The sequence below is a fragment of the Rhincodon typus genome, chromosome 6, assembly GCF_021869965.1.
Source record: "Rhincodon typus isolate 14 chromosome 6, sRhiTyp1.1, whole genome shotgun sequence".
In the NCBI taxonomy this organism is placed as follows: Eukaryota; Metazoa; Chordata; class Chondrichthyes; order Orectolobiformes; family Rhincodontidae; genus Rhincodon; species Rhincodon typus.
The window spans coordinates 42403143-42424116 of NC_063337.1; the positions used below are offsets into that span (position 1 = coordinate 42403143).

Here is a 20974-nt window from a genome sequence, read left to right on the forward strand (position 1 = left end):
CATTGTGTTTTTATATGCATTTGTGGTACATTTATGCTCAACAAAATGAAAGATGAAAACAGTGAGCACTGGAATGGTAACATTTTAGTTCCAGCCAATCTTTAATCAGGAGCATGACAAGATACCCTTTCTTCAAAATCTCAGTAACATACTTGATAAAGGCAAAATCTATCATGCCCAGCAACATAAACATTTTACTTACATACTTGCATACTACTTACAGTTCATATGAATAACTTAGAATGTTATTATTTATTGCAAGGAGAATTTAAGACAAAAGTACGGAGGTTATAATTCAGTTATTCAGGGCACTGTTAAGACCACATCTGGAATAGAGTCGTGGATATCTACAGTTCAGACAAAGGTCTTCGGCCCATTGTGTTCACACTGCAAATAGCTGGAGGCAAAGTATTGATCCTTGTGGTATTCCATTGGTCAATGCCTGCCACTCAGAAACAGATCAATTTATTCTGACACTCTTTTCTGTCTGTCAACCAATTCTGATTCCGTGCCAATATATTACTCCCTATCTGATGTGCTTTAACTTTACCCGCTAACCTTTTATGAGGGACTTTCTCAAAAGTCTTCTAAAAATCCAAATACAAATTTATCTCCAGCTTTCCCTAAAACTTATTTGTTTGCTGAATTCTAAAATGCTTCGAATCCTCAGGCTTGCTGTTTTGTTCTGTGATTAATAGCCTGAAAACATACTCAATGAATTGGGTTTCATCCTTCCAAATCAACACAGCTGCATTGACAACTTAAGTGAACAAAATTAAATAAGACTCATAATCCTACATGCAATACAGTACAAAACTAAGTGAAAAAATGTTTCTAGAATATGGTTAAGAAATTACATAAACTACAATTGAAATTTATAGTAAAAGATCTTTTATTTTAATATCAACCTTCAATGGAATATTGTTGTGGTGGCAATTACAGTACTGTACTTCTACAATTACCTCTAATAACTATGCAAAACTCTAAATCTATGCACTTAGCTGACGTAGCCTAAAAGCTCAATGGAAAAGAATCTATTCAAAAACAAAATCAATTAAAACAATGTGTTTACTTTTGCTTTGAGAGAAAAGAAGTCAATAATGATCTATTTCAGGAAAGACAAGTGTTACAATAAATATAATGATGTTAGAAAACAGAGAATGGAAAGGAGAGGACTGAAAATCACACTCCTACATATACAGTACTCTGCTCAATTCAGGAGGCCCATAGCTTGTTTATATCATTCATATGAAAAGTGAGTGAAAAGCAATCACTGCATTCAACAAGTCACATCAGAGGGCTGCTAACTGAACAAGGTATACTTCACTAACAAGATCATTATTTGGACAGAGTACCAATGTGTTTACAGCTGCAGAAGATGTGAAGCATGATATATGATAAGACTTTATCAGTATTTACAGGCAGATATTTGCAGTACACTAGTCTAATTGTTCAGTTTCAACCACTTGGAGATTTCAGAAAAACCTGTAATAGTTACCACTGTGGAGGTGGTATGCTGAAGGCTTGATTTATCACCGTTTTTTTAGAAAAATGTTAAGTGAAAATTTCAGTGCTGATTTTACGTTTGCCTGTTTGTGCAGCTGCTTTAAAGAATATAATAAATATTCTGAATTTAACAGATAACAAGAACATGCAACCTTTCAAATACTTGTTAGAAAATAATAGAAGGTACATATCTGGGATTTAAGACATCAACAAAAATGAGCAACATTACAAGTGACTTTGACTTTTATAAATTACACTGAGTTGACCAATTTGATAAATATTGGCCCAAAAAGATGCTGTAACTGGTCCACAAATGGTGCCAGCTGGATTTGCTCAATTTCCAGATTAATGTCTATGATACTTTTCACTGTCAAGCTGCTAGAGGTTTGTGTTGTAAACAGTGTAGCACCCTCTACAGGGCATATCAGATCTCAGTGAACAAAGCTACCAACTGCGCATCTCCTTAACCAGTCAGATCGAAGGACTGTGAAATAAATAGAACTATCTGAACAAGGAAGGGTCAGTGTGAATGGTATTTGACATTGAAATTAGGTATGGAAAGATAAGATTGGCTTAAGGAAAAAGAAGAATGTTAAAGAAAATGTTTCTAAAAACTCCAATAATTAAAACCTGAAAAGCTAGACACACTTATAACATTCAGTGCCCAACATGGTTATTAGCAGCAATAAATGATGATTGCATTGTTAGAAGGGTACTTAGCATTAAAATGAGAACTTAACCAGGTGGCAGTCAAGATACGGGAATTCTTTCCTTCAAAAAAATAAGAAAGGTTATATCTTATTAGTCATCAGGTGTAAACTGTGAAGTGAATTTTGTTTTGGCAAGTCATGTGCATGCAAAGTTTCCTATCTGTAGAAATACAAGAGATTGAAAGTGGCCTGCAAATCTGGTGTGGAGTGGGCAATGACAAAACTCCACAAATGTACGACTCTGGGTCAGTTCAATTTTGGCATGGAGGCAACTGTTCCAGCTAGGTAGTACTTAAGGCTGACATCAGAAAGCATTTAATCTTGGCAAGGTGAATAGCTACTAGAAAGCAAATTGTAACAAAAGCTTGTGTGAGTTCCTATTTAACACAGTGACAGTGTCACGAAACACAACAGAAGGTGTGCTCAGGGTAAAGATGGGACTTTATCTTCACAAGGATTGAGTGGCTGATTCTCTACCAACATTATCTTGGACAGATGCATATGAATGGGTAGTTTGGTGATCATTAGAGCAAACATGTTTTTCCCCAAGGCAGGGATCTCTCTCCACCTGCAGATATATCTGGCAGGACTTGGCCAGTTTGACCGGTACTGAGCTGCCCCTGGTGATGGATATTGAGCTGTCCCCACCCAGAATACGTTCTGTGTCCTTGTTACTCTTGGTGCTACTTCTAAGTAGTGTTCAAAATTGACAACCACTAGTTCAACTGTTGAGGGAGAAGGGTATGTGTTGATCAGCAGGTAAACATCCTCTTCCAAACTATTCCTGAAGAAGGAGCAGAGCTACGAAAGCTAGTGTTTTCAAATAAACCTGTTGGTCTATAACCTGGTGTCATGTGATTTTTGACTGTCAGTTTAAGTATAATGCTATAAAGCTTCAACTTGGCTGAGCAGTGCCACCCTGAAGTGTGGCAAAGGCTCTCCAGTGTGGAAGGCTTTTTGGCTCGTGGGAGGTAAAATGGAAAAAGAGACTGTGGAAATGGGAACTCTGGTCAAAGTGCTGCTACATCTCTTACCTTGTCCCCATAGTAAAGGTTCCATTTGATACCTCCTGACTAGCTGTCCATGGGAGTAGTCTGGAGGTGTTCTAATGTGCTACAAAATCAGCACCCTCTTCTCATGTTTTATAAAATGGTGTCCCTTATTCAAGTCTGTTGTTGTATCCTGGTTCTGATTAGTGCAAGATGAAAGCTTCAATTTCTTGTCTCTTTTTATCAGAGATCATATTCTGTGCTATTTTGTGCAACGCAGCACGCCACAATCATTCAGTGCCAAATGCAGCTTGCTGGCACATACTGAAAGATGCCCCCAGATCAATTCATTCATCTGAATTACACATTCAACATCCCAATGGCTTGCTTAATGACCACTCCTGTGCTCATGAAACTTCCATTGTACTTTTCCTGGGACAGTCTCCTGATAGTTCTCACCAGTTATGTCCTTTGAAGGTAGTCCTCAAAAGTAAGGACTTGCTTTCATTATGAATAGTCATCATGACAGCTTGCACAATACCTTGCACAAGGGCACGTATCTTGTTCTTATGTGAAAAGACCACTGAACAAGTTTTTTTTGTGACTACCACTGATCCGTCTCCCACAGACTGACTGCTCACTTAAGCCTACTTTTTAAATTGATGATTGCTACTCTGCATTGGTTAACTGTCAAATCAAGTAAGACTCAAAAATAATTTCTCAGCTGGTTTGCTTTCATTTCCTTCAACTCTGCATATGCTATTGTAAAAAGTTTTAGTACTATTCACATCTCTAAGAATATCAAAAGGGTTCACTAATTAAACATGTAAAGCACCACAATATACATTTGACAAAGCTTTGGTCATGCATGTTTACAGCTTAGAGTGCCATCTCGTGGAATCCCCTGTTCCTTACACTAGTAACAAATTTTTAAATTTGGTAAAAAAAATTCCCTGACAGAAATTCAAACTTTGAGGTTCTAAATCTTTGGCATTATACTATAAAGTTCTGCCAAGCATTTAGTAATGAATTTGAAAAGAACTTTATGGGAGTTAATTTATTTTCAAGATAGGTTCTTCCTTTCTTCTCCCTCTAGTTGCTACAACCATGACTGGTTTGTGATGCGGATTGACACCAACAGGGCAGGTTCAATTCCAACAATGGCTGAGGTAACCAAAAAGGTCCCACCTTCTTGACATCGCCCCATGCCTTAGGCATGGTGAGCTTCAGTTTAAACTCACCACCAGGTGTCTCTCTCTCTATCTCTCCCAAATGAGAGAATAGTCGTATGGTCCTCTGGGACTATGGCAACTTTACTCCAAACACAGATTAATTATACACAAAATCAACAAAATGACTTTCATATTACACCTGCACAACCACTTGAAATCCTGAAATATTTTCTAGTTAATGAGCTAGTTTTTGAGGGTTGGTCACTGGTGGGAGATGGTGGTGTAGTGGTAATGTAATTGAATGCCAAGTGGAGATGATTAGATTCTCTCTTGTTGGAAATGGTCATTGCCTGGCACTTGGGTGGAGCAATGTTACTTCCCACCTATCAGCCCCAGCCTGGGTGTTATTCTGGTCTTGATGTATATGAACACGAGATGTTTCAGTAAAATGGACAGTTGTGAATGGTATGGAACATTGTGCAGTCAACAGTGAGCATCCACACTTCTGCCCTTACGTTGAAAGGAAAATCATTGATGAAGGAGCTGAAGATGGTTGGGTTTGGAACACTCAGGCTGGTTATAATTGCATCCCCCTGAACCTTTTGTGACCTCTTTAACTTTGGTTTCCACTGTTGTCTGTAGCAGATAGCTGCCGTTTAATTTAGTTTGGCTAGTTTTCTCTCAGGCCCAATTTTTCTGGCTGTGGGTCAATTTACAATGTCCAATTTTAGGGTATACTCGTTTGGCCACAGTCCCTCCTGTTGATCCCCTGAAGCGTCTCACGAAACTGGGATCACAGTCTCAGACAATGCTCTCGTGCAGGCATGTATCAAGTACCAGACAGATAGCCTAACTCCGAATATCTGGGTTCCCCATTGTACATAGACAGCAATACCCTATACGCTATGTTTCTTCCGCATATCAATAAGTTTAATAGTACTATATACAAATAATTCAATACATAAATTGAAAATTAGTTATTATTCACATGCACTGGCTCACTCTCAAGCCTCTTTTGCGATTAGCAGCACTCCACAGAATAAAATTCAGAGCACGCAACAATTTACATAATCCTTTTGCAACACAGTCTGGGCTAGTTATTTTCTTGGCTTCTGCTGTAGGAGCATAGAATCCATTGTTGCTTTTGGATGAGGTCCTTCTCCCAGCAGATGAATTTAACCATAAGAAAGGTGAGGTAGATCAAAGTAAACAGGATGAATGGCACAGCCAAGTATGATAGGAGATGTAACCACGGGGTATCTGCATATTTAAGCCTTAGTCCCAGAAGTGATCATACCAATTAGACGCTTTTGCTTTCCCTGACACCATTTTAAATTTGCTCTGTCTGCTAACTAATAGTAACAAAAGTTTTATGTGCATTTGCCAATTGTGTCCGGACCTCCTGTAATTTTTCTGGTAGGAGTTAAGTGCCAGTGTCGTACTTCTCCCAATAATCCCCTAAAGTGTGTCTGAGTTTGTCACTGATATCAGCAAAGATCTCACTGTTCCTGTAGATATCTGTGAGCTCAACTACACCTACACTGCTGGTATGTTTAACCTAATACAAAAGGTGGTGTTTTGGATGTTACATGTGAAGGTCCCAAAATGTTAGAGTTCTGGGACATTGTGATGCAGTATTCTAACTTCCTCCTTACACTACCCTGGTGATGTCCAAGTTCAAGTTCTGGATCTCTACAGTCCAATTTAGAACAGCATGTGTCCGGAAACCACATGAGGAACGTTCACTTGAATAAACGGGTTTGGGCACACTATTACTTCTTTTGTCTGCTGACATTTATCCAGAGTGGTACCTACAAGCCTTCCCTCTTTCTCAGCAGTGTATAAAAGGGTGCTGTCATATCTTAACAATACTCCCTCTCAGATAATGCCAACATTTTCCACCTTGAAGATTTGTAACCCATTTTGACTTGGCATTGTGATCAGGATCCCCGGGAACCATTCCCTACAGCCACTCCTGGGGTTGCCTACAATCCAAACCATGATCAACTGCCGTAACTCACAATTTGAAATATTGGGGTGTCTCTTCCCACAGAAGTGCTCCATCTGCTGGTCACTGGACCAGTCCTGGCTTGGCCTGCCTTAGGTTCTCCCCCAACTGTTCAATCATCCACTGACCATAGATGCTGCACAGGGTCCTATTCTGCTGGGTACTGTCATCATCAGCCTTCTTTATGGTCCTGCCATGCCCTCCTAGCACTGTTATTTGGTGTTGGTCTGCCTGATTTTCTTTTATTCCCCTTCGGGCATCTTGTTAACTGTCCAGACTATTATCCAAAGTCTGTTTAACTTGCTGGGTTAAAAGTCTGAACTTACTATACAAATTAGTCGAAACAAGGTACTGACTGTGGACACTCCTGCTCGATAAGCTGTTGTCAAATCATTCAACAATACCTTTTACCATGCTCCACTGGCCTGTATCTGGCCTCTTCTGCGTCAATCCCTATTTTCCGACTTAATAGCCAATGATTCAAATACAGGTAAGATTTCTGAAGTTGGGAAGGGCAGCTGGGTTCTGATTATATCTAACATCACCAGTACTAATTCGTGGTGTATGTTGTCTACAGGGCTTTGCCTGTGTATTTGAGAACGACCCCATTTTGTGGTCCTGGGGTAGTCCTTGAACATATGCCTAGGGGTGCACTTCTGGCTAGTTTTAGCCCATTTCTAGTTTCGTGCAGGATATAGTTTCCCTTATGACCCTCCCGGGGCACCAGTGCCTAATTTCTAGCCCTTTCTCCAGGCCGATAGCCAAACATCCCATTTCTGTACATTTTACAGAAAAAACTACCAGTCATCCTGGTGTCTGTGCTCAGCTAACAATAATCTGAGCTCCCATTTGTCTGTCGATACAGAACCTGCTGGCTGTTACACCACACATCATGGATTTGTTGGGATGGATACACAAAACACCACATAAAAACAGAAGGAACTGCAGATGCTGTAAATCAGGGACAAAAACAGAAGTTGCTGGAAAAGCTCAGAAGGTCTGGCAGCGTCTGTGAAGAAAAAATCAGAGTTAACATTTAGGGTCTGAGGAAGGGTCACCGGACCCGAACTGTTAACTCTGATTTTTTCTTCACAGATGCTGTCAGACCTGCTGAGCTTTTCCAGCAACTTCTGTTTTTGTACACAAAACACCACACTTGCCTGTCTCTGGTAGGCCAAACTATTTAGAGCTATGTGTACTTTTGCCCAATTAGCACTCCTGACGATCGCATCCTGGCAATCCAACTGATGATGTAGTCCAACAGGCTGTGTGTTGTCATCCTGGAGAGGGAATTAAGGTGGCATCTGCTATTATCCTTGTATAATATCTGACCAAGTCTAAATACCTCCCAATCCTTGTGCACTTGCGGAGATTGTTTTCTAACTCTGTCTGGCCTCGCCCTGCGCTCAGCTCCTCCCAAAATTTGAATTTATCAAATTCTACCAATTCCACTTTTGTCAGTCAATTGCAATTATGTCAGGCCTCACCTCAGGCTTAATATTTGTTAATCCAAAATGGGGCTCAGAAGCGGTCAGTGCATTGACACTGTCAGAGGTTCAGATGATTACAATTTAGATGAAGAGATAAATGAACAAAAGACAAACTAGCCTTTGATTTGAATATGATGAAGATGAGACAATGACAAATGGCCAAAGAATGAAGATGGCACAACTTCGGGCTACAATAGTAGCGATGAGCAAAGCATTAGGGTTGGAATGTAATAGAAGGTATGTCCATGTTTGTGAGAGAAAGAGAGAGAGAGAGAGAGAATGAGCATTGGGCCCCCCTGCCTCATTGGGAGGGCTCTGGCTGCCAGGGACATGCCCCTCCACCACATCTTGGCGATGGTGTTGGAATAACTGCCTTCATAAAGGGGTCATCTGTGTCTCTGGGCTAGAATGCCGCATAGGACATTTTCTTGGTTGGACTGTCTCTAACCATTCATGTCACTTCAGAGCTGCTGCTTGCTGAAGCCTGCCTCTTCTGGCCAGAATTAGTGGGGACAGCTGTGATTCAGTTCCTTAGGTTGGGGCCTCAGGAGGGACAATGTCCAGGACGGGTCCAGGATACTGGTCTGAATTAGTAACTGGGGCTGGTCCTAGATGGGTATCAGGATCGGGAATTTGGAATGGGTCTGGATCAGGTCTGGTTAGGGTCCGCTTCCACCAGTTCCCCTAGAATCATGTGGAGTTGATGGCTGTTGCTTCATAGACCTTTAACTGACCAACATTGCACCACCCAATTTTTCCAATGTCTTGCAAAGTTCTGTACACAGATGGGTTGGCCTTGTCCAGCACTGATTGGGGACCTGAATGTCTGGGGTACAAGAATGTTCCTGGCTGAAAAATTTGTAACATCACCCGCTGCCCTACCTTGTACTCCACAAGTTCACTTTCTCACCAAAGTACACCCTGCTCTGCTTTTTCCTTCTCACCACTCTGATGGCCACTGCTTTGTGTGTAGCCTATACATTTTCCAATAGAATTTTCATAGTTTACTATGGCAGAGGGTTTTGACCTCAGGTTCCGTCAGATCCAGTCTTAAGGGTTCGATACTTCTCATACAGCATACGCTCATTAGAATGTGGGGGGTGAATTCAATTGAACTGGATGGTGAATTCCTTATGGATAAAACTACATTCCATCATCAAGTTGTTTTGCTGGAATATCTTTTGCAGCATCCCTTTGAGGGTGCGATTCATCCTCTCTACAATCCCGCTGGATCGAGGATGGTGGTTTATGTGGAACTCCTGGCTAATATCAAATATAGTCAATGCCTGCATTACATGAGTTGTGAAATGGGCTCCTTGGTCTGAATCACTGTAGTGTGGAAGACCCCATCTAGTGAAAGTGTATTGAATTAAGATCCCTGTTGCAAATTTTGCGGTGTTCGCATGGGTAACACCTCTACTCATTTGCTAATAATGTCCATGATGACCAGGATATTGCTCATATCCCTCTTAACAGGGTGGTAGTGGGCTTACGTAATCGATTTCAAGGTCAGTCCATGGTCCTGCTACTGGCCTAGAATACCTTAACGCTCCTTTATTGGCACATTTGTCTGAATGCAGATGATACAATTTTTTACATAATGCTTCATGACTTTTCTCATTTTTGGCCAACACAATCCCCTGATTTTGCCAGTCCTGGCTTCTACCCCTCGATGACCCTGAACATCGTGGTATTAATAAATCACTTGATTTCAGTCCTGGACTAGTACCACGTCCAATCCATCTTTGAGAACAAGCTTGTCCTTCGTACTTGTCCTCCCACATACGAGGCAGGGTTAGCTTCCTCCTGTATTTGGTTTAGCGCAGCATCACTGCTCTAAACCTGTAACAGATCTCTGACCTTGATTTATCTTACAGCAATGGTGTCTATTTCTTCTGGGGTGTGCTATGGTGCTCCTTCCTGGGCACCCTACTCAGCCAATTCATCTTCCCTTATGTTCCCAGAGGGGATGTTTGGTGTTGGCTCTAACCTTAATGATGCATTCGCAGCCTTGGGCAGCGTGGAGAATAAATTTGAGGAGTGCAAACAGTAATGGTTTTGTGTCTGTCAAGACGAATCCTCTAGCTTCCCACAGTGGCAGGAAGTCAGTTAAATGGTTGCAGACATACATGATGTCTCAGTGTATATCTGCTGATGGGGGAAGTACACGCCCGAGCGTATAGCTGCTGGTGGGGAGATTTTTCAGGGTGGCTGACAATGTAGCCTACAGCTGCTAGCTCAGCAGCCCGAGTGCTCACTTTGTTGAGGAGCTTTAGCACCAACTCTATTCGTGTTTCACCTGTGTGGTTCTCCAAAGATGCAGCACATCCTGTCTTTCGGTGTCCATTCTTTATCATAGAGGATCCGTCTACAAATATCATTCTGCAGGGTCTCTCTTCTGCTTCCCAGGTTCCATTGGTCTTCCCCATCTTTGTCTTGGCACAAATAAGTAGTCCCTTGGGGACATTTGTTGCCACTATCTGACACTGAATGGGTTCCCCTCCGTAGCTCAAATTGTTGCTTGGGAAGATGGGCACTTTGGTACATTCGACTGTAATATTGTGACCCTGTAATATTAGGGTCCAGTGCAGTTTTTGATTTTGGCTGATCACGCCATCTTTAATCTTGCCATCCAGCAAAAGTTGAATGGGTGTGTGCTCCATCAAAATAGTTAGGACTGTGGGTTCAAGCTGAAAACATAGGCAAAATATTGTATTGTCCAGAACATGGTAGCGAATGTTTCTCTCACGTAAAGGAGCCCTGCTCTACTGGTGAAAGAATCAGGAGATGTAGGCAACTGGTCTGAGTTTATTGCACTGTTCCTGCAGAAGTGCGGCTGCCAGTGTGGTATATGTGGCTGCAACTTCCAAGGCGAAGGGAAGTTCTGGTTCGGATACCTGCAGTGCTGGGGCCTGCACTAGGACCTGTTTTAATTTGGCAACAGTGCCCATGTGCTGTTCACTCCATTCCCATAGGGCATTTCTTTTAAGGATGCCACAGAGTGGGCCAGCTTTAATGGCGAAACCATCGATGTGATTCCTACAGTATCCCATTAAGCCCAGAAAGGAAGACAATGACTTCACATCCTGGAGGGGCAAACAGATTATGGCCTTGATGCTTTTCCCTTCTATTTTGTGGTCCCCCTGAGCTATCACAGTTCCCAAGTATGAGACCTGGGACCTCATGATCTCTGCCTTCTTGGAGTTAACTTTTGGTCCTAGGGTGGTGAGGATTGTTAACAGTTCCCATAACAATGTCAGATGTTTGGTGCTTGTCTCTGTCTGCAGGAAGAGATCATCCACATACTGTACCAAGCATTCCAGTCAGGAAAACCTCTCTAGTCCTTTAGCAAGCCTCTGATGAAATATTGGCAGAGAACTGTGAAAACCCTGGGGCGAGCAGGCCCATGTGTATTGCTGGCCCTGAAATGTGAAGGCAATTTTATTATTACTAGTGTCAGTGGTGGGGGATAGACCAATATCCAATACTAATTTTTGCCCATGAAGCCTGCATCATCATGGTTTTGGGGTTAGTTGCTACTGTTGGTGCCATGATTGGGGTAGTTTAGGTCCCTGTAATTGATGGTGAGCTGCCAAGAGCTAACTAGTTTCTTAACCAGCCCTATTGGCAAATTATTGGCAGATGCTAGAGGGCATAGGATTCCTTGCTTCAAAAATCTACTAATGACCTTGGCCATTTCCCCCTCTGCCTGCCTTGGGAAAATGTATTTGTGGCTCTGTGTCCAGTCCGTCTATCAGTAAAGTACCTCACTCTCTTTTTTACTGCAGTTGGGTTTGTGACTGGCAAACACACTCTTCTCACGCACGAGAATGCCTGGAGGCCTAGCACTCAAACCAGAACTCCATTAGCAAATATGTAGAGCTGGACCCCATACACCAACCACTAAGAAACAAATCTGGAAGTGGTGTCACTCACGCCAACAAACAAGACACATAAATAGCAAGCGAGACAGAACACCGACACTTCACCAGAGGTGCACTGATGATGTCAGCTAGCATGGTGATGAAATATTTGTGAACAAACTTACCAAATTGGCGGGCAAGTCAACAACTGCATGTGCTCGGTGTCTCTATGGAGATTAACCAACACTGCTGGGTGACGGCAAACTATGCCTCCCAGTTTAAATTTGAAAGGATTTATCTCTGTTCCCTTCTGCAGGTGTCCACTTACACCGCTGAAAAGAATTTTCATACTGTTGAATCAGGGGTGCAAGGAATCAGAAGATGGGATTTCCTCCACTTAATTTGGCTGCATGATCAACCCCACCAAACTGACTGCTGCTTATCCAGTGGCATGGACCAGAGTCTTGAACCTGGCTCCTCTAGTAGCACTAACTGCCTGAGTACCCTGCAGTTCCTAGCGATGTGGCCTGTGCACCCACATTTGTAGCATTTCTCTTGTGGTGGTAGCTGCTGCATCGAACCTCCCCGCTGACCCCTATGTCTCACTTCGGGACCAAGGTGGATGGCTCTAATAATAACTCTGTTTCGGCTGCCCCTTCATTCCTGCATACAGGACTGGGTTTGGGGCTTGGACTAGCTGCAATTTTCCTTTGCCTGATTTAGAGTGCTATAAATCACTTTCTCCAAAACCTAGCCCATCCTCTTGATCACCCATTGTTCTGTGCGGATGTTATCTGTGGGATCAAAACTTTTGCAGGCTTTCCTCACTGCTTCAGTGGTAAAGGAGACAAGCATTTGGGTCCAATTTGCCCTATTTTGTAGTGTCAGTGCAGTCCAATCTAGGTTACCAAAGATTCCTGTGTCAAGGCCGCCTAGCAAATGGTGTTGTGTGCTCTCCCTTTCACTGCCTACACTTATTTAATCCCACCACAGGGTCTCTGTTATTGTACCTTACAGGAGTTCGGATTGCTGCTTTCATGGACTGCAGCACCCCTCCTCCCACATGCTGAGGATTAAGTAAGGTAGTATGGATCATGGGGCTCAGGCACATCACTATTAATTTAATGCCCTTAATATTGTCAAGCCCATGGAGAACCCTTTGTTGATGGGTGCTGTCAAAATACAAAAGGGCTCAAACACAGGATTTTTTTTGCCATCTCCCCCACCGTAAACGAGGTTGTATGGGTAACTGATTATTGTTCTGGCCATCCTGACAGGTTGTGGTCAGTGGCTTCATCAAAGCAGGTTAAGATGCTGGGGGAGCCAAAGGATCTACTCCTTCTGGAAAGGGAGGTGGGGTTCCCGATCTTTGCTGTTCTTGGCATATCAATAGGCTTGTTCTTCCATTTCCTTTCAGTCTATCCCATAAATCGGTGTGCCCATCAGAATCTACCGTCCCAATTGTGCATATCATTCCCTTCTGCACCGCAAGTTGGGACTTTATTCTCAGGCTGGCATTTCGAATAGTCTGCAGCATGAGGTCTGTTTTCTTTGCCTGTCTGGAGCAGGATTCTGAGCATAACCTGCATATTGTTTGCACTTCTCAGCCAGCTCGTCCACAATCTTTCGTGCTATGGCCCAATTGTTGACCACATGCTGCACCTCCTGGTACGCTCTATAACTGAGGGTCTGAAACTGTCCCAAGCGTACTATGTTTGCCTCGTTCCCTACTGCTCTGACTCTTATTTTCTCCAGCTCCTTACTTAGCTTCACCTTCTCCCATTCTCTACCTTCTGGCTGCTCCATTGCCTTATCGAGGTTTAGGAACTGCTTCACTTCAGCTTTCTATGCCACCTCCCAGCATTTTTATCCTAGGTCCTGGACCAGTTAAAAACTGAAAGAACTCTGGATTGCATAAATCAGGAACAAAAACAGAAGTTGCTGGAAAGCTCAGCGTGTCTGGCAGCATCTGTGGAAAAAAAAATTTTGGAGTTAACATTTCGGGTCCAGAGACCATTCCTAAGATTTTTAACTCTGATTTTTCTTCACAGATGCTGCCAGACCTGCTGAGCTTTTCCAGCAACTTCTGTTTTTGTTCCTGGACTGATTTTGCTCACAACTGTCAATCCATCTGGGCCACTTCTCATTTAGTTAAGTTCTAAGTACTTACTCGACTCTGGGCACTGTGCCATTTCTCCTAATGTTTCCTTAACTTACTGCTTACTTGCTCTCTCTCTCTCTCGTTGGCCTTTGACCCTATATTACCTGCCTTTTTGCTTCTCTGCAACAGTGACTCCCTGAATCTTTTCACTATCTCTTACATCATGGGTCCCTCGACTCTCTAGCTTCTCTGCATCTTCAAGGGTGCCTGACTCCAGTATCTGGCTTCTCACCACCGCGTGTCTCCTCTGACTCTGTAATCAGTTTCGTATCCTCTTTTCTGCAGGTCCTTGACCCTGTACTAGCCTATGCTAGATTTCCTTTTCCATGGGTACCAGACCGTTTCGCCCAGACCTGGCAGTTTGTACTCCTCACATGACAAGCACTTGAATTAGGGCCAAATCACTGGTCAGAGATCTTCATCCTCTTTCATCCACTTGAATCCTGGCTGTTACAGGGAACAGCTGCCCTCCTAATTCAGGTTCAGGCTGGATGTCCAAGAGTTCAAGGTTGGTGGGGTTCAACTTAGAGGTTATACAAACACTTCAACCCAAGAGCCAAAGAGACACCAATGTTGTCTGTGCTTTGAACACTTCGACAAGTTTATATACTAAAACTACTTTACCAAAGTGCTCGTCAGTGACACAGACAAAAGGACACAGAATTCGAATTGCCTTTCAACTGGATCTTATTAACAAAACTTTCCTTATTATAAACACCATGTGAGCATTTCCCACATTCCCACAATATTTACTCTCTACCTAGCTCTATCCATCTGAGAAAAGATATTACCCACAATGATTCACGTGGGCTGTTGGAATCTCATTCTGCTCTGACACAGGGCTGGCTCCCTTTCACGAACGTGAACCTTGCAGGTCAGGGCAGATTTTCTCCTGCTGCATGGTCTTCTGCCACGAGTTTAGTTTTGAGTTTTTGCTGAGGGGTGGCTTCCAGGTGTGTGATTTTACGTATGGTCTCAGGGCTCTCCGCTGCTTCTTGGAAAATAGGCCTAAACCATTCCCATCCACCACCATACTCTTCCACCTGGCTGAGCTTATCCTCACTCTGATCAACTTCTCTTTTAACTCCTCTCACTTTCGTCAGGTCAAAGGTGTAGGCCCTAGGTATTCGCATGGGCTCTAGTTATGCCTGTCTCTTTGTGGGGTACTTGGTACATTCCTTGTTGCAGTCCTATTCCAGCTCCCACCCACAACTCTTTCTCCTGTATATCAATGACATCATCGACGCTGCTTCCCTCTCTCATTCAGAATTGGAAAGCTTATTGATTCGTTTCCAATTTCCACCCTGCTCGCACCTTCACCTAGTCCAATTTCTGACTCCTTTCTTTCCCTTCCTCGACATTCTGTTTCTGTTTCTGTTTCTTAGGGATGGGCTGGCCACCAATACCCACTACGAACCAGTCAAATCCCACAGTTACCTTGACTATACATGCTCACGCTGCTTTCTGTAAAGACTCTATTCCATTAACCCAATTCCTCTGTCTCCGTCGCATTTATTCTGACGATGCCAACTTCAACAAGGGGGCCTCTGAAATCTCCACCTTCTGCCTCAACTGAGGATTCCCCAGCACCAGGAATCAGCCCTCAGCCAGGTCCGACCCATCTCCTGCACTTCAGCCCTCACCCACTTTCTTCCCTCCCACGACAGCAGCAGGCTCCCCTTGTTCTCACTTATCACCCCACCAGCATCCACTCCCAGAGGGTCATTAGCTGCCATTTCCACCACTTCTAGCAGAATGTCTCCACCAGACATATATTTTCCCTCCCCTTCCTTATCAGCCTTCCATAGGGACCATTCCCTTCAGGACACTGGTCCACTCCTTCACTCCCAAAGTGTCCCCACAGCCTAATGGCACCTTCCCATGCAATTGCACAAGGTGTAACACCTGCCCATTTACTTCCTCCCTCCTCACCATCCAAGACCCCAAACTCACCTTCCAGGTGAAGCATCGCTTTACCTGCACTTCACTCAATCTAGTCAATTGTATCCGCTGCTCACAATTGGGGAAATGAAGCGCAGACTAGGTGACCACTTCACAGAACACCTATGTTCTGTACACAAAAAAAAAGACCTGAGCTTTCAGGTGCCTGCCACTTCAACACAACAGAGTGTTCCCTGGCCAACATCTCCATCTCAGGTTTGCTGCAGAGCTACAGCGAAGGTCAGCGTAAGCTGGAAGAACAGCACATTTTCTGCTTGGGAAGTCTGCAGCCTTCTGGACTTAATATCAGGTTCAGTAATTTTAGTCTTTGAGGCCATGCCCTTACCCTAACCCCACACATCAGCTCTTGACATCACATGGGCTGCTACCACACAGAAACCATTGTCAGCAACTAATAGCCTCCATTAGTACCTATGCATTCCTCCAGACTGACCTTTAACTATTCCTCTGTCAATCCAACTGATTTTTCTCTCTCGGGTCTCTATCTCTACCCACTGCTTACTCCTTTCCCCTCTCCTGCCTCATCTTTAGTGTATATACCACTTTCTCCTAGCTATTGTCAGTTCTGAAGATGGGTCACTGGACCTGAAATGTCAACTCTGATTTCTCTCCATAGATGCTGCCAAACCAGCAATTTCTGTTTTTGTTTGTGTGTGAGATGTTATGCCCCCTCCCCCAGACCTTTCAGAACGTTCTGTGGCCTTTGGTCCAAGGGACCATGAATGGGTTTAAAGCATCCAACGGAGTCAAGCCAACTCCCTTCACTGTTGTCAACTTCAGGGAGGTGTAAAGTATGTATACTCAGGCAATGGCTGGAGGTCAAGGTGCTGGAAAGTCTAATCGATACTTCTCCAATACACAAACCTTGGACTGGTTGTAACTGGTTACCTCAGACTTTTGTGACTTCTGTGACCTCGGTATTCACTGTTGTTTGTAGCTGATAGCTGCTGCTGCTGTTTAATTTAGCTTGGCCAATTTTCTGACAGGCTCGCTTTCTCTATCTGTGGGTCAATTTAGAATGTCCAAGTGCAGTTGCTTGAGCACAAGACATTCTGGCATCACAAATGTAGATGACCTGTTAGTCTTGTACATACAATAGTTAATTTTTAATGTCAAAAAGATTAGATATTAATATTCATCACATTGTTACAAGGGAATTTACACTTGCACTTACTAGCACAAACTATCTGCAGTGGATTTACTTTATGTTTAACATGTAAATACAGCAACTGCATGACAGTCAATTGTGAGACAGACAGCAAGATTCAGTTTTGAGGCAAATGGAAAATACAGCCTTGGATATCGGCAATTAACCCCGCATCAGTCCCGCACTTGTTAATTATGTTTATGTAAATGATAGAAGCATAGCATGTTATTTTGTCAGTAAAGTCTGGCCTAACATTAATCCTTTAAAAATTGCCTGGATCAAATACTTGTTTTTTATTCACTCATGGGACATGGCATCACTGGTTCATCCAGTATTTATTGCTGGTCCCTAGTTGCCCTTGAGAAAGTGATGGTGAGCTGTCTTCTTGAACCACCGCAGTCCATGCGCTGTTGGTAGACCCACAATGCCCTTAGGGAGGGAATTCCAGGATTTTGACCCAGTGACAGTGAAGGAACAGTAATGTATTTCCCAATTAGGATGGCAAATGGCTTGGAAGGGAACTTGTAGAGTTGTAGCCCTTTTCCTTCTAGATTGCAGCAGTTGTGCTGTTGAGAAGGTGCTAAGGAACTTTGGTGAATTTCTGCAGTGCATCTTATAGATGGTACACACTGCAGTTGACCATCAATGGTGGGGAGAGTGAATGTTTGTGGTTGTGGTGCCGATCAAGTTGGCTGCTTTGTCCAGGATACTGTCAAGCTTCCATTGAATCTCCATAGTTTAGAAACAGGCCATTCAGCTCAATGAGTCAATACTGATCCTCCAAACAGCATCCCACCCAGGCCCATCCCTCTATTCTATCCCTGCATTTCCATTGGCTAATGCACCTAACTTATACATCCCTGAACACTTAGGTGGATTGGCCATGCTAAATTACCCAAACTTGGGCTGTGGACGGAAACCAGAGTACCTAGTGGAAATCCACGCAGACATAGAGAGAACGTGCAAACTCCACACAGTCACCAGAGGGTGGAATCAAACCCACGTCCCTGGCACTGTGAGGCAGCAGTGCTAACCAGTGAGCCACTGTGCTGCCCACTTCTTGAGTATTTTTAGAGCTGCACTCGTCCAGGCAAATAGAACGTTCCATTATTCAGCGGATAAACAGGACTGCGTGTATGTGAATAAAATCTAAAATTTATTCTTCCATATTATATGCAGATCAAAAGTCAAATCTATTTAACAGTGGAGCTCAAAGGTGGCCAAAAATACAGCACAAGATATAGACGGATAGAAGAGTGTCTTATATGAGCGAAGACGATGATAAAACAGAAATGGCTATCCCAGAACGTTTGTTGCTTGCAGAGGATTTATTAAAGGGCCAAAGAATGTGAAAAATGTTTTGTTCTGCAAATATATTGTGACACCCAGAATAACCTAAATTCTACATTAGAGAACAATTTCAACTTTCCTTACCTGGAAAATCAGTCTTCACAACATCTACACCGACCTGCAGATTAGGTTCAGCTGCCAGAACAGTGTAATCTCCATGATGAGAGATGTTGAAATTAAAATTTGGGATTGTGGTAAAGACTGGATTTGCCAGAAATGGCTTTCCTTTTGTTGTCCTTTGCAACTGTATTTCATTCCATGGAATCTTCAATTTTTCAGCAATTAACTTCCTTATTAGTAGACGGCCACCCTTTGTGGGCAGAATCAAAAAGAAACTAAATTAATGATGTGAAGATGTTGGAGGGAGGAGCTCAAGCAGTTCACATGAAATTATAGCTTTTTAATTTTAAATCTGGAGACTGCTGGGTGAGGATTCCTTCGTCAGCATTAGAACATTAAATTAGAATTAGAACATTAGAAAGTTACAGTACAACCAAGTTTTATGATATTTGAACATACAAGTTCAGAGCTTAGTCGCTTGAGCCTATTCATATACGATCATTCCTCCCATTCAATATGATCATGGCTGATCTGAGAACTCCAAATTCTTGCTTACCCTTGATAACGTTTCACCTTTTGCTCATCAAGAATGTAATTATATATTTAAAAATATTCAGACTCTGCATCCATTGCCTTTTGAGAAAATGCATTCCAAAGACTCACCAGCTCCTGTGAGGAAAACATTTGTCTTAAATGGGCAACTCTAATTTCAAAACTAATTCTCCCAAAAGCCAAAACATCATCTTCACATTTACTTATCATAGTCTCTCAGACTCTAACGTGTTTCAAGCAAGTCATTTTTTACTTTTCTAAATTCAAGTGGACACAAGCATAGTCTGTCTTCGGAAGAACGGTTAGACAAGCAAGGTTTGTATCTGCTTGAGTTTATGAAAATAAGGGGTGATCTAATTGAAACATATATCCTCAGGGATCTTGACAAATTGAATGTGGGGAGGATGTTTCCCCTTGTGGCACAATCAGATCATGAGTCTTTGGAAATCTGTTTCTCAGAAGACAGTAAAAGCAGTATCTTTTAATATTTATTCTTGATAAAGGGGAGTTGGAGGGTTATCAGGTTTGGAAGGGAGTAATGATCTTACAGCCACGATCTTACAGAATGACAAATCAAGCTCGGAGGACTGAGTGACCTACTCTTGTCCTTGATTTGGATGTCCATATGTACTGTAAATCAATCATCAATCACTTCCAGCATGCAACTATTTCAATGGCAGATCTTACTGGAGGGCATGCAGGTTGGCTATTGGTCTGAAACCAATACATTATATTGGACTTTCTAGAACCATCCCCTAATTGTGGCAGCTGTCCTTTGCTATCCTGAGACAGTGGTTTGATATCGGGACGTTGTTCGTCCCGTATGTCTGAGTCATTGCTTTGAAGACCATTCTCGAGTCTGGGCTTCTTCCTGTGTTACCTGCCCCTTTGAGCTGGATCCCCCTTTAGCTGAAGCGCTGATGATCACCAATGAGCAGCACGTAGCTGCACATCTCTGCAGGTACTGCTCGAACACCAGTTACTCTATAAACGCTCCCACGCCAGTTTTTCTCAGCTCTTTCCCTTAAGCCAGTCACACTATGTCCACAGGAATCTCACCACCCCCAGCCCAGCATCCTATGGAACAGGGTCGGCATTGCCCGCACACTTGCACCCAGCTCGTTACCATGGCGGCCTTGGCGTCTCTTGCAAAGACAAACGCGCCAATACGCTCTCTCTCCTCGGCCTGCACACAGCGAGCCGCCAGTAACCACTCGTGACGAGTCGGCTGCCAAAAGCCACAGCCGAAAGCCCAGCGGAGCCCCTCCATCCTGTGGTTACTCTAGGCTGCCTTCCCTGGCCTCATCACCATAGAAATAGAAGCACGGGACGTTTGGGGATGTATCGGGTGTGGGGGGTGGAGGACACGACCCCGTAACCTCTGCACCGGAAGGAGGAATGACCAATCAGATTGGGAGGTGGGCCAGAAGATGGGGTAAGGCCCTGACTGACACGGGAGAACAGCCAATCGCCAGAGAGGATGTGTGGGAGACCGGGGGCTGTGCGCATGCTCCGTTGCGGTGTTGGGTTCTTTGTATTGGGAACGTGGAGGCCACCATCATAACCGCAGGTTACTATCCTCATATTGTCCTTTCCGCATGAACTCCTTCTTTTGTTAACATTGCGTATACCTGCAGCTTGCATTGATGAACTTAGTACAGTTTTTTTAACGATTTGTTTTCTCTTTTGGCCTTCGTTAGGGAGTTTATCAATTACCCTTTCCGTTGACAAGGTGATGTGACAGGGTGATGTGCACTCTTCCTGCTGAATCCTGACTGTGCGCATTCCCTGCTGAGTCCCGGCTGTTTGCCCCGTCTTTGCTTTATCTCAGTAGTGTGCCCTCTATCCTTGTTGAATCCCGGCAGTGTGCCCTCTCCCTGCTGAATCCCTGCAGTGTGCCCTGTCTTTGCTTTATCCTGGCAATGTGCCTTCTTTCCTTGATGAATCCCAGTAGTGCGCCCTCTCCCTGCTGAATCCGGCCAGTGTGCCCTCTCCCTGCTGAAT

At 43.5% G+C, this 20974-nt stretch overlaps 2 protein-coding genes across 2 annotated transcripts in view; one reads left to right on the plus strand and one right to left on the minus strand.

The window, feature by feature from the left end:
* aasdhppt (aminoadipate-semialdehyde dehydrogenase-phosphopantetheinyl transferase) overlaps window positions 1-20276 on the minus strand; it is a 52281-nt gene extending 32005 nt beyond the window's left edge. The window contains 4 exon segments of the mRNA XM_048597949.1: window positions 10005-10565; window positions 12749-12804; window positions 18443-18668; window positions 20097-20276. Of these exon segments, the coding sequence (XP_048453906.1) occupies window positions 10005-10565; window positions 12749-12804; window positions 18443-18668; window positions 20097-20276 (1023 nt within the window).
* Window positions 20277-20438: 162 nt separating this feature from the next.
* The window catches only part of msantd4 (Myb/SANT-like DNA-binding domain containing 4 with coiled-coils), a 14561-nt gene continuing 14025 nt past the window's right edge, over window positions 20439-20974 (plus strand). The window contains exon 1 of the mRNA XM_020513078.2: window positions 20439-20540. The gene's annotated coding sequence lies outside the window, so the exon portion shown is untranslated. The remainder of the gene's footprint in view (window positions 20541-20974) is intronic.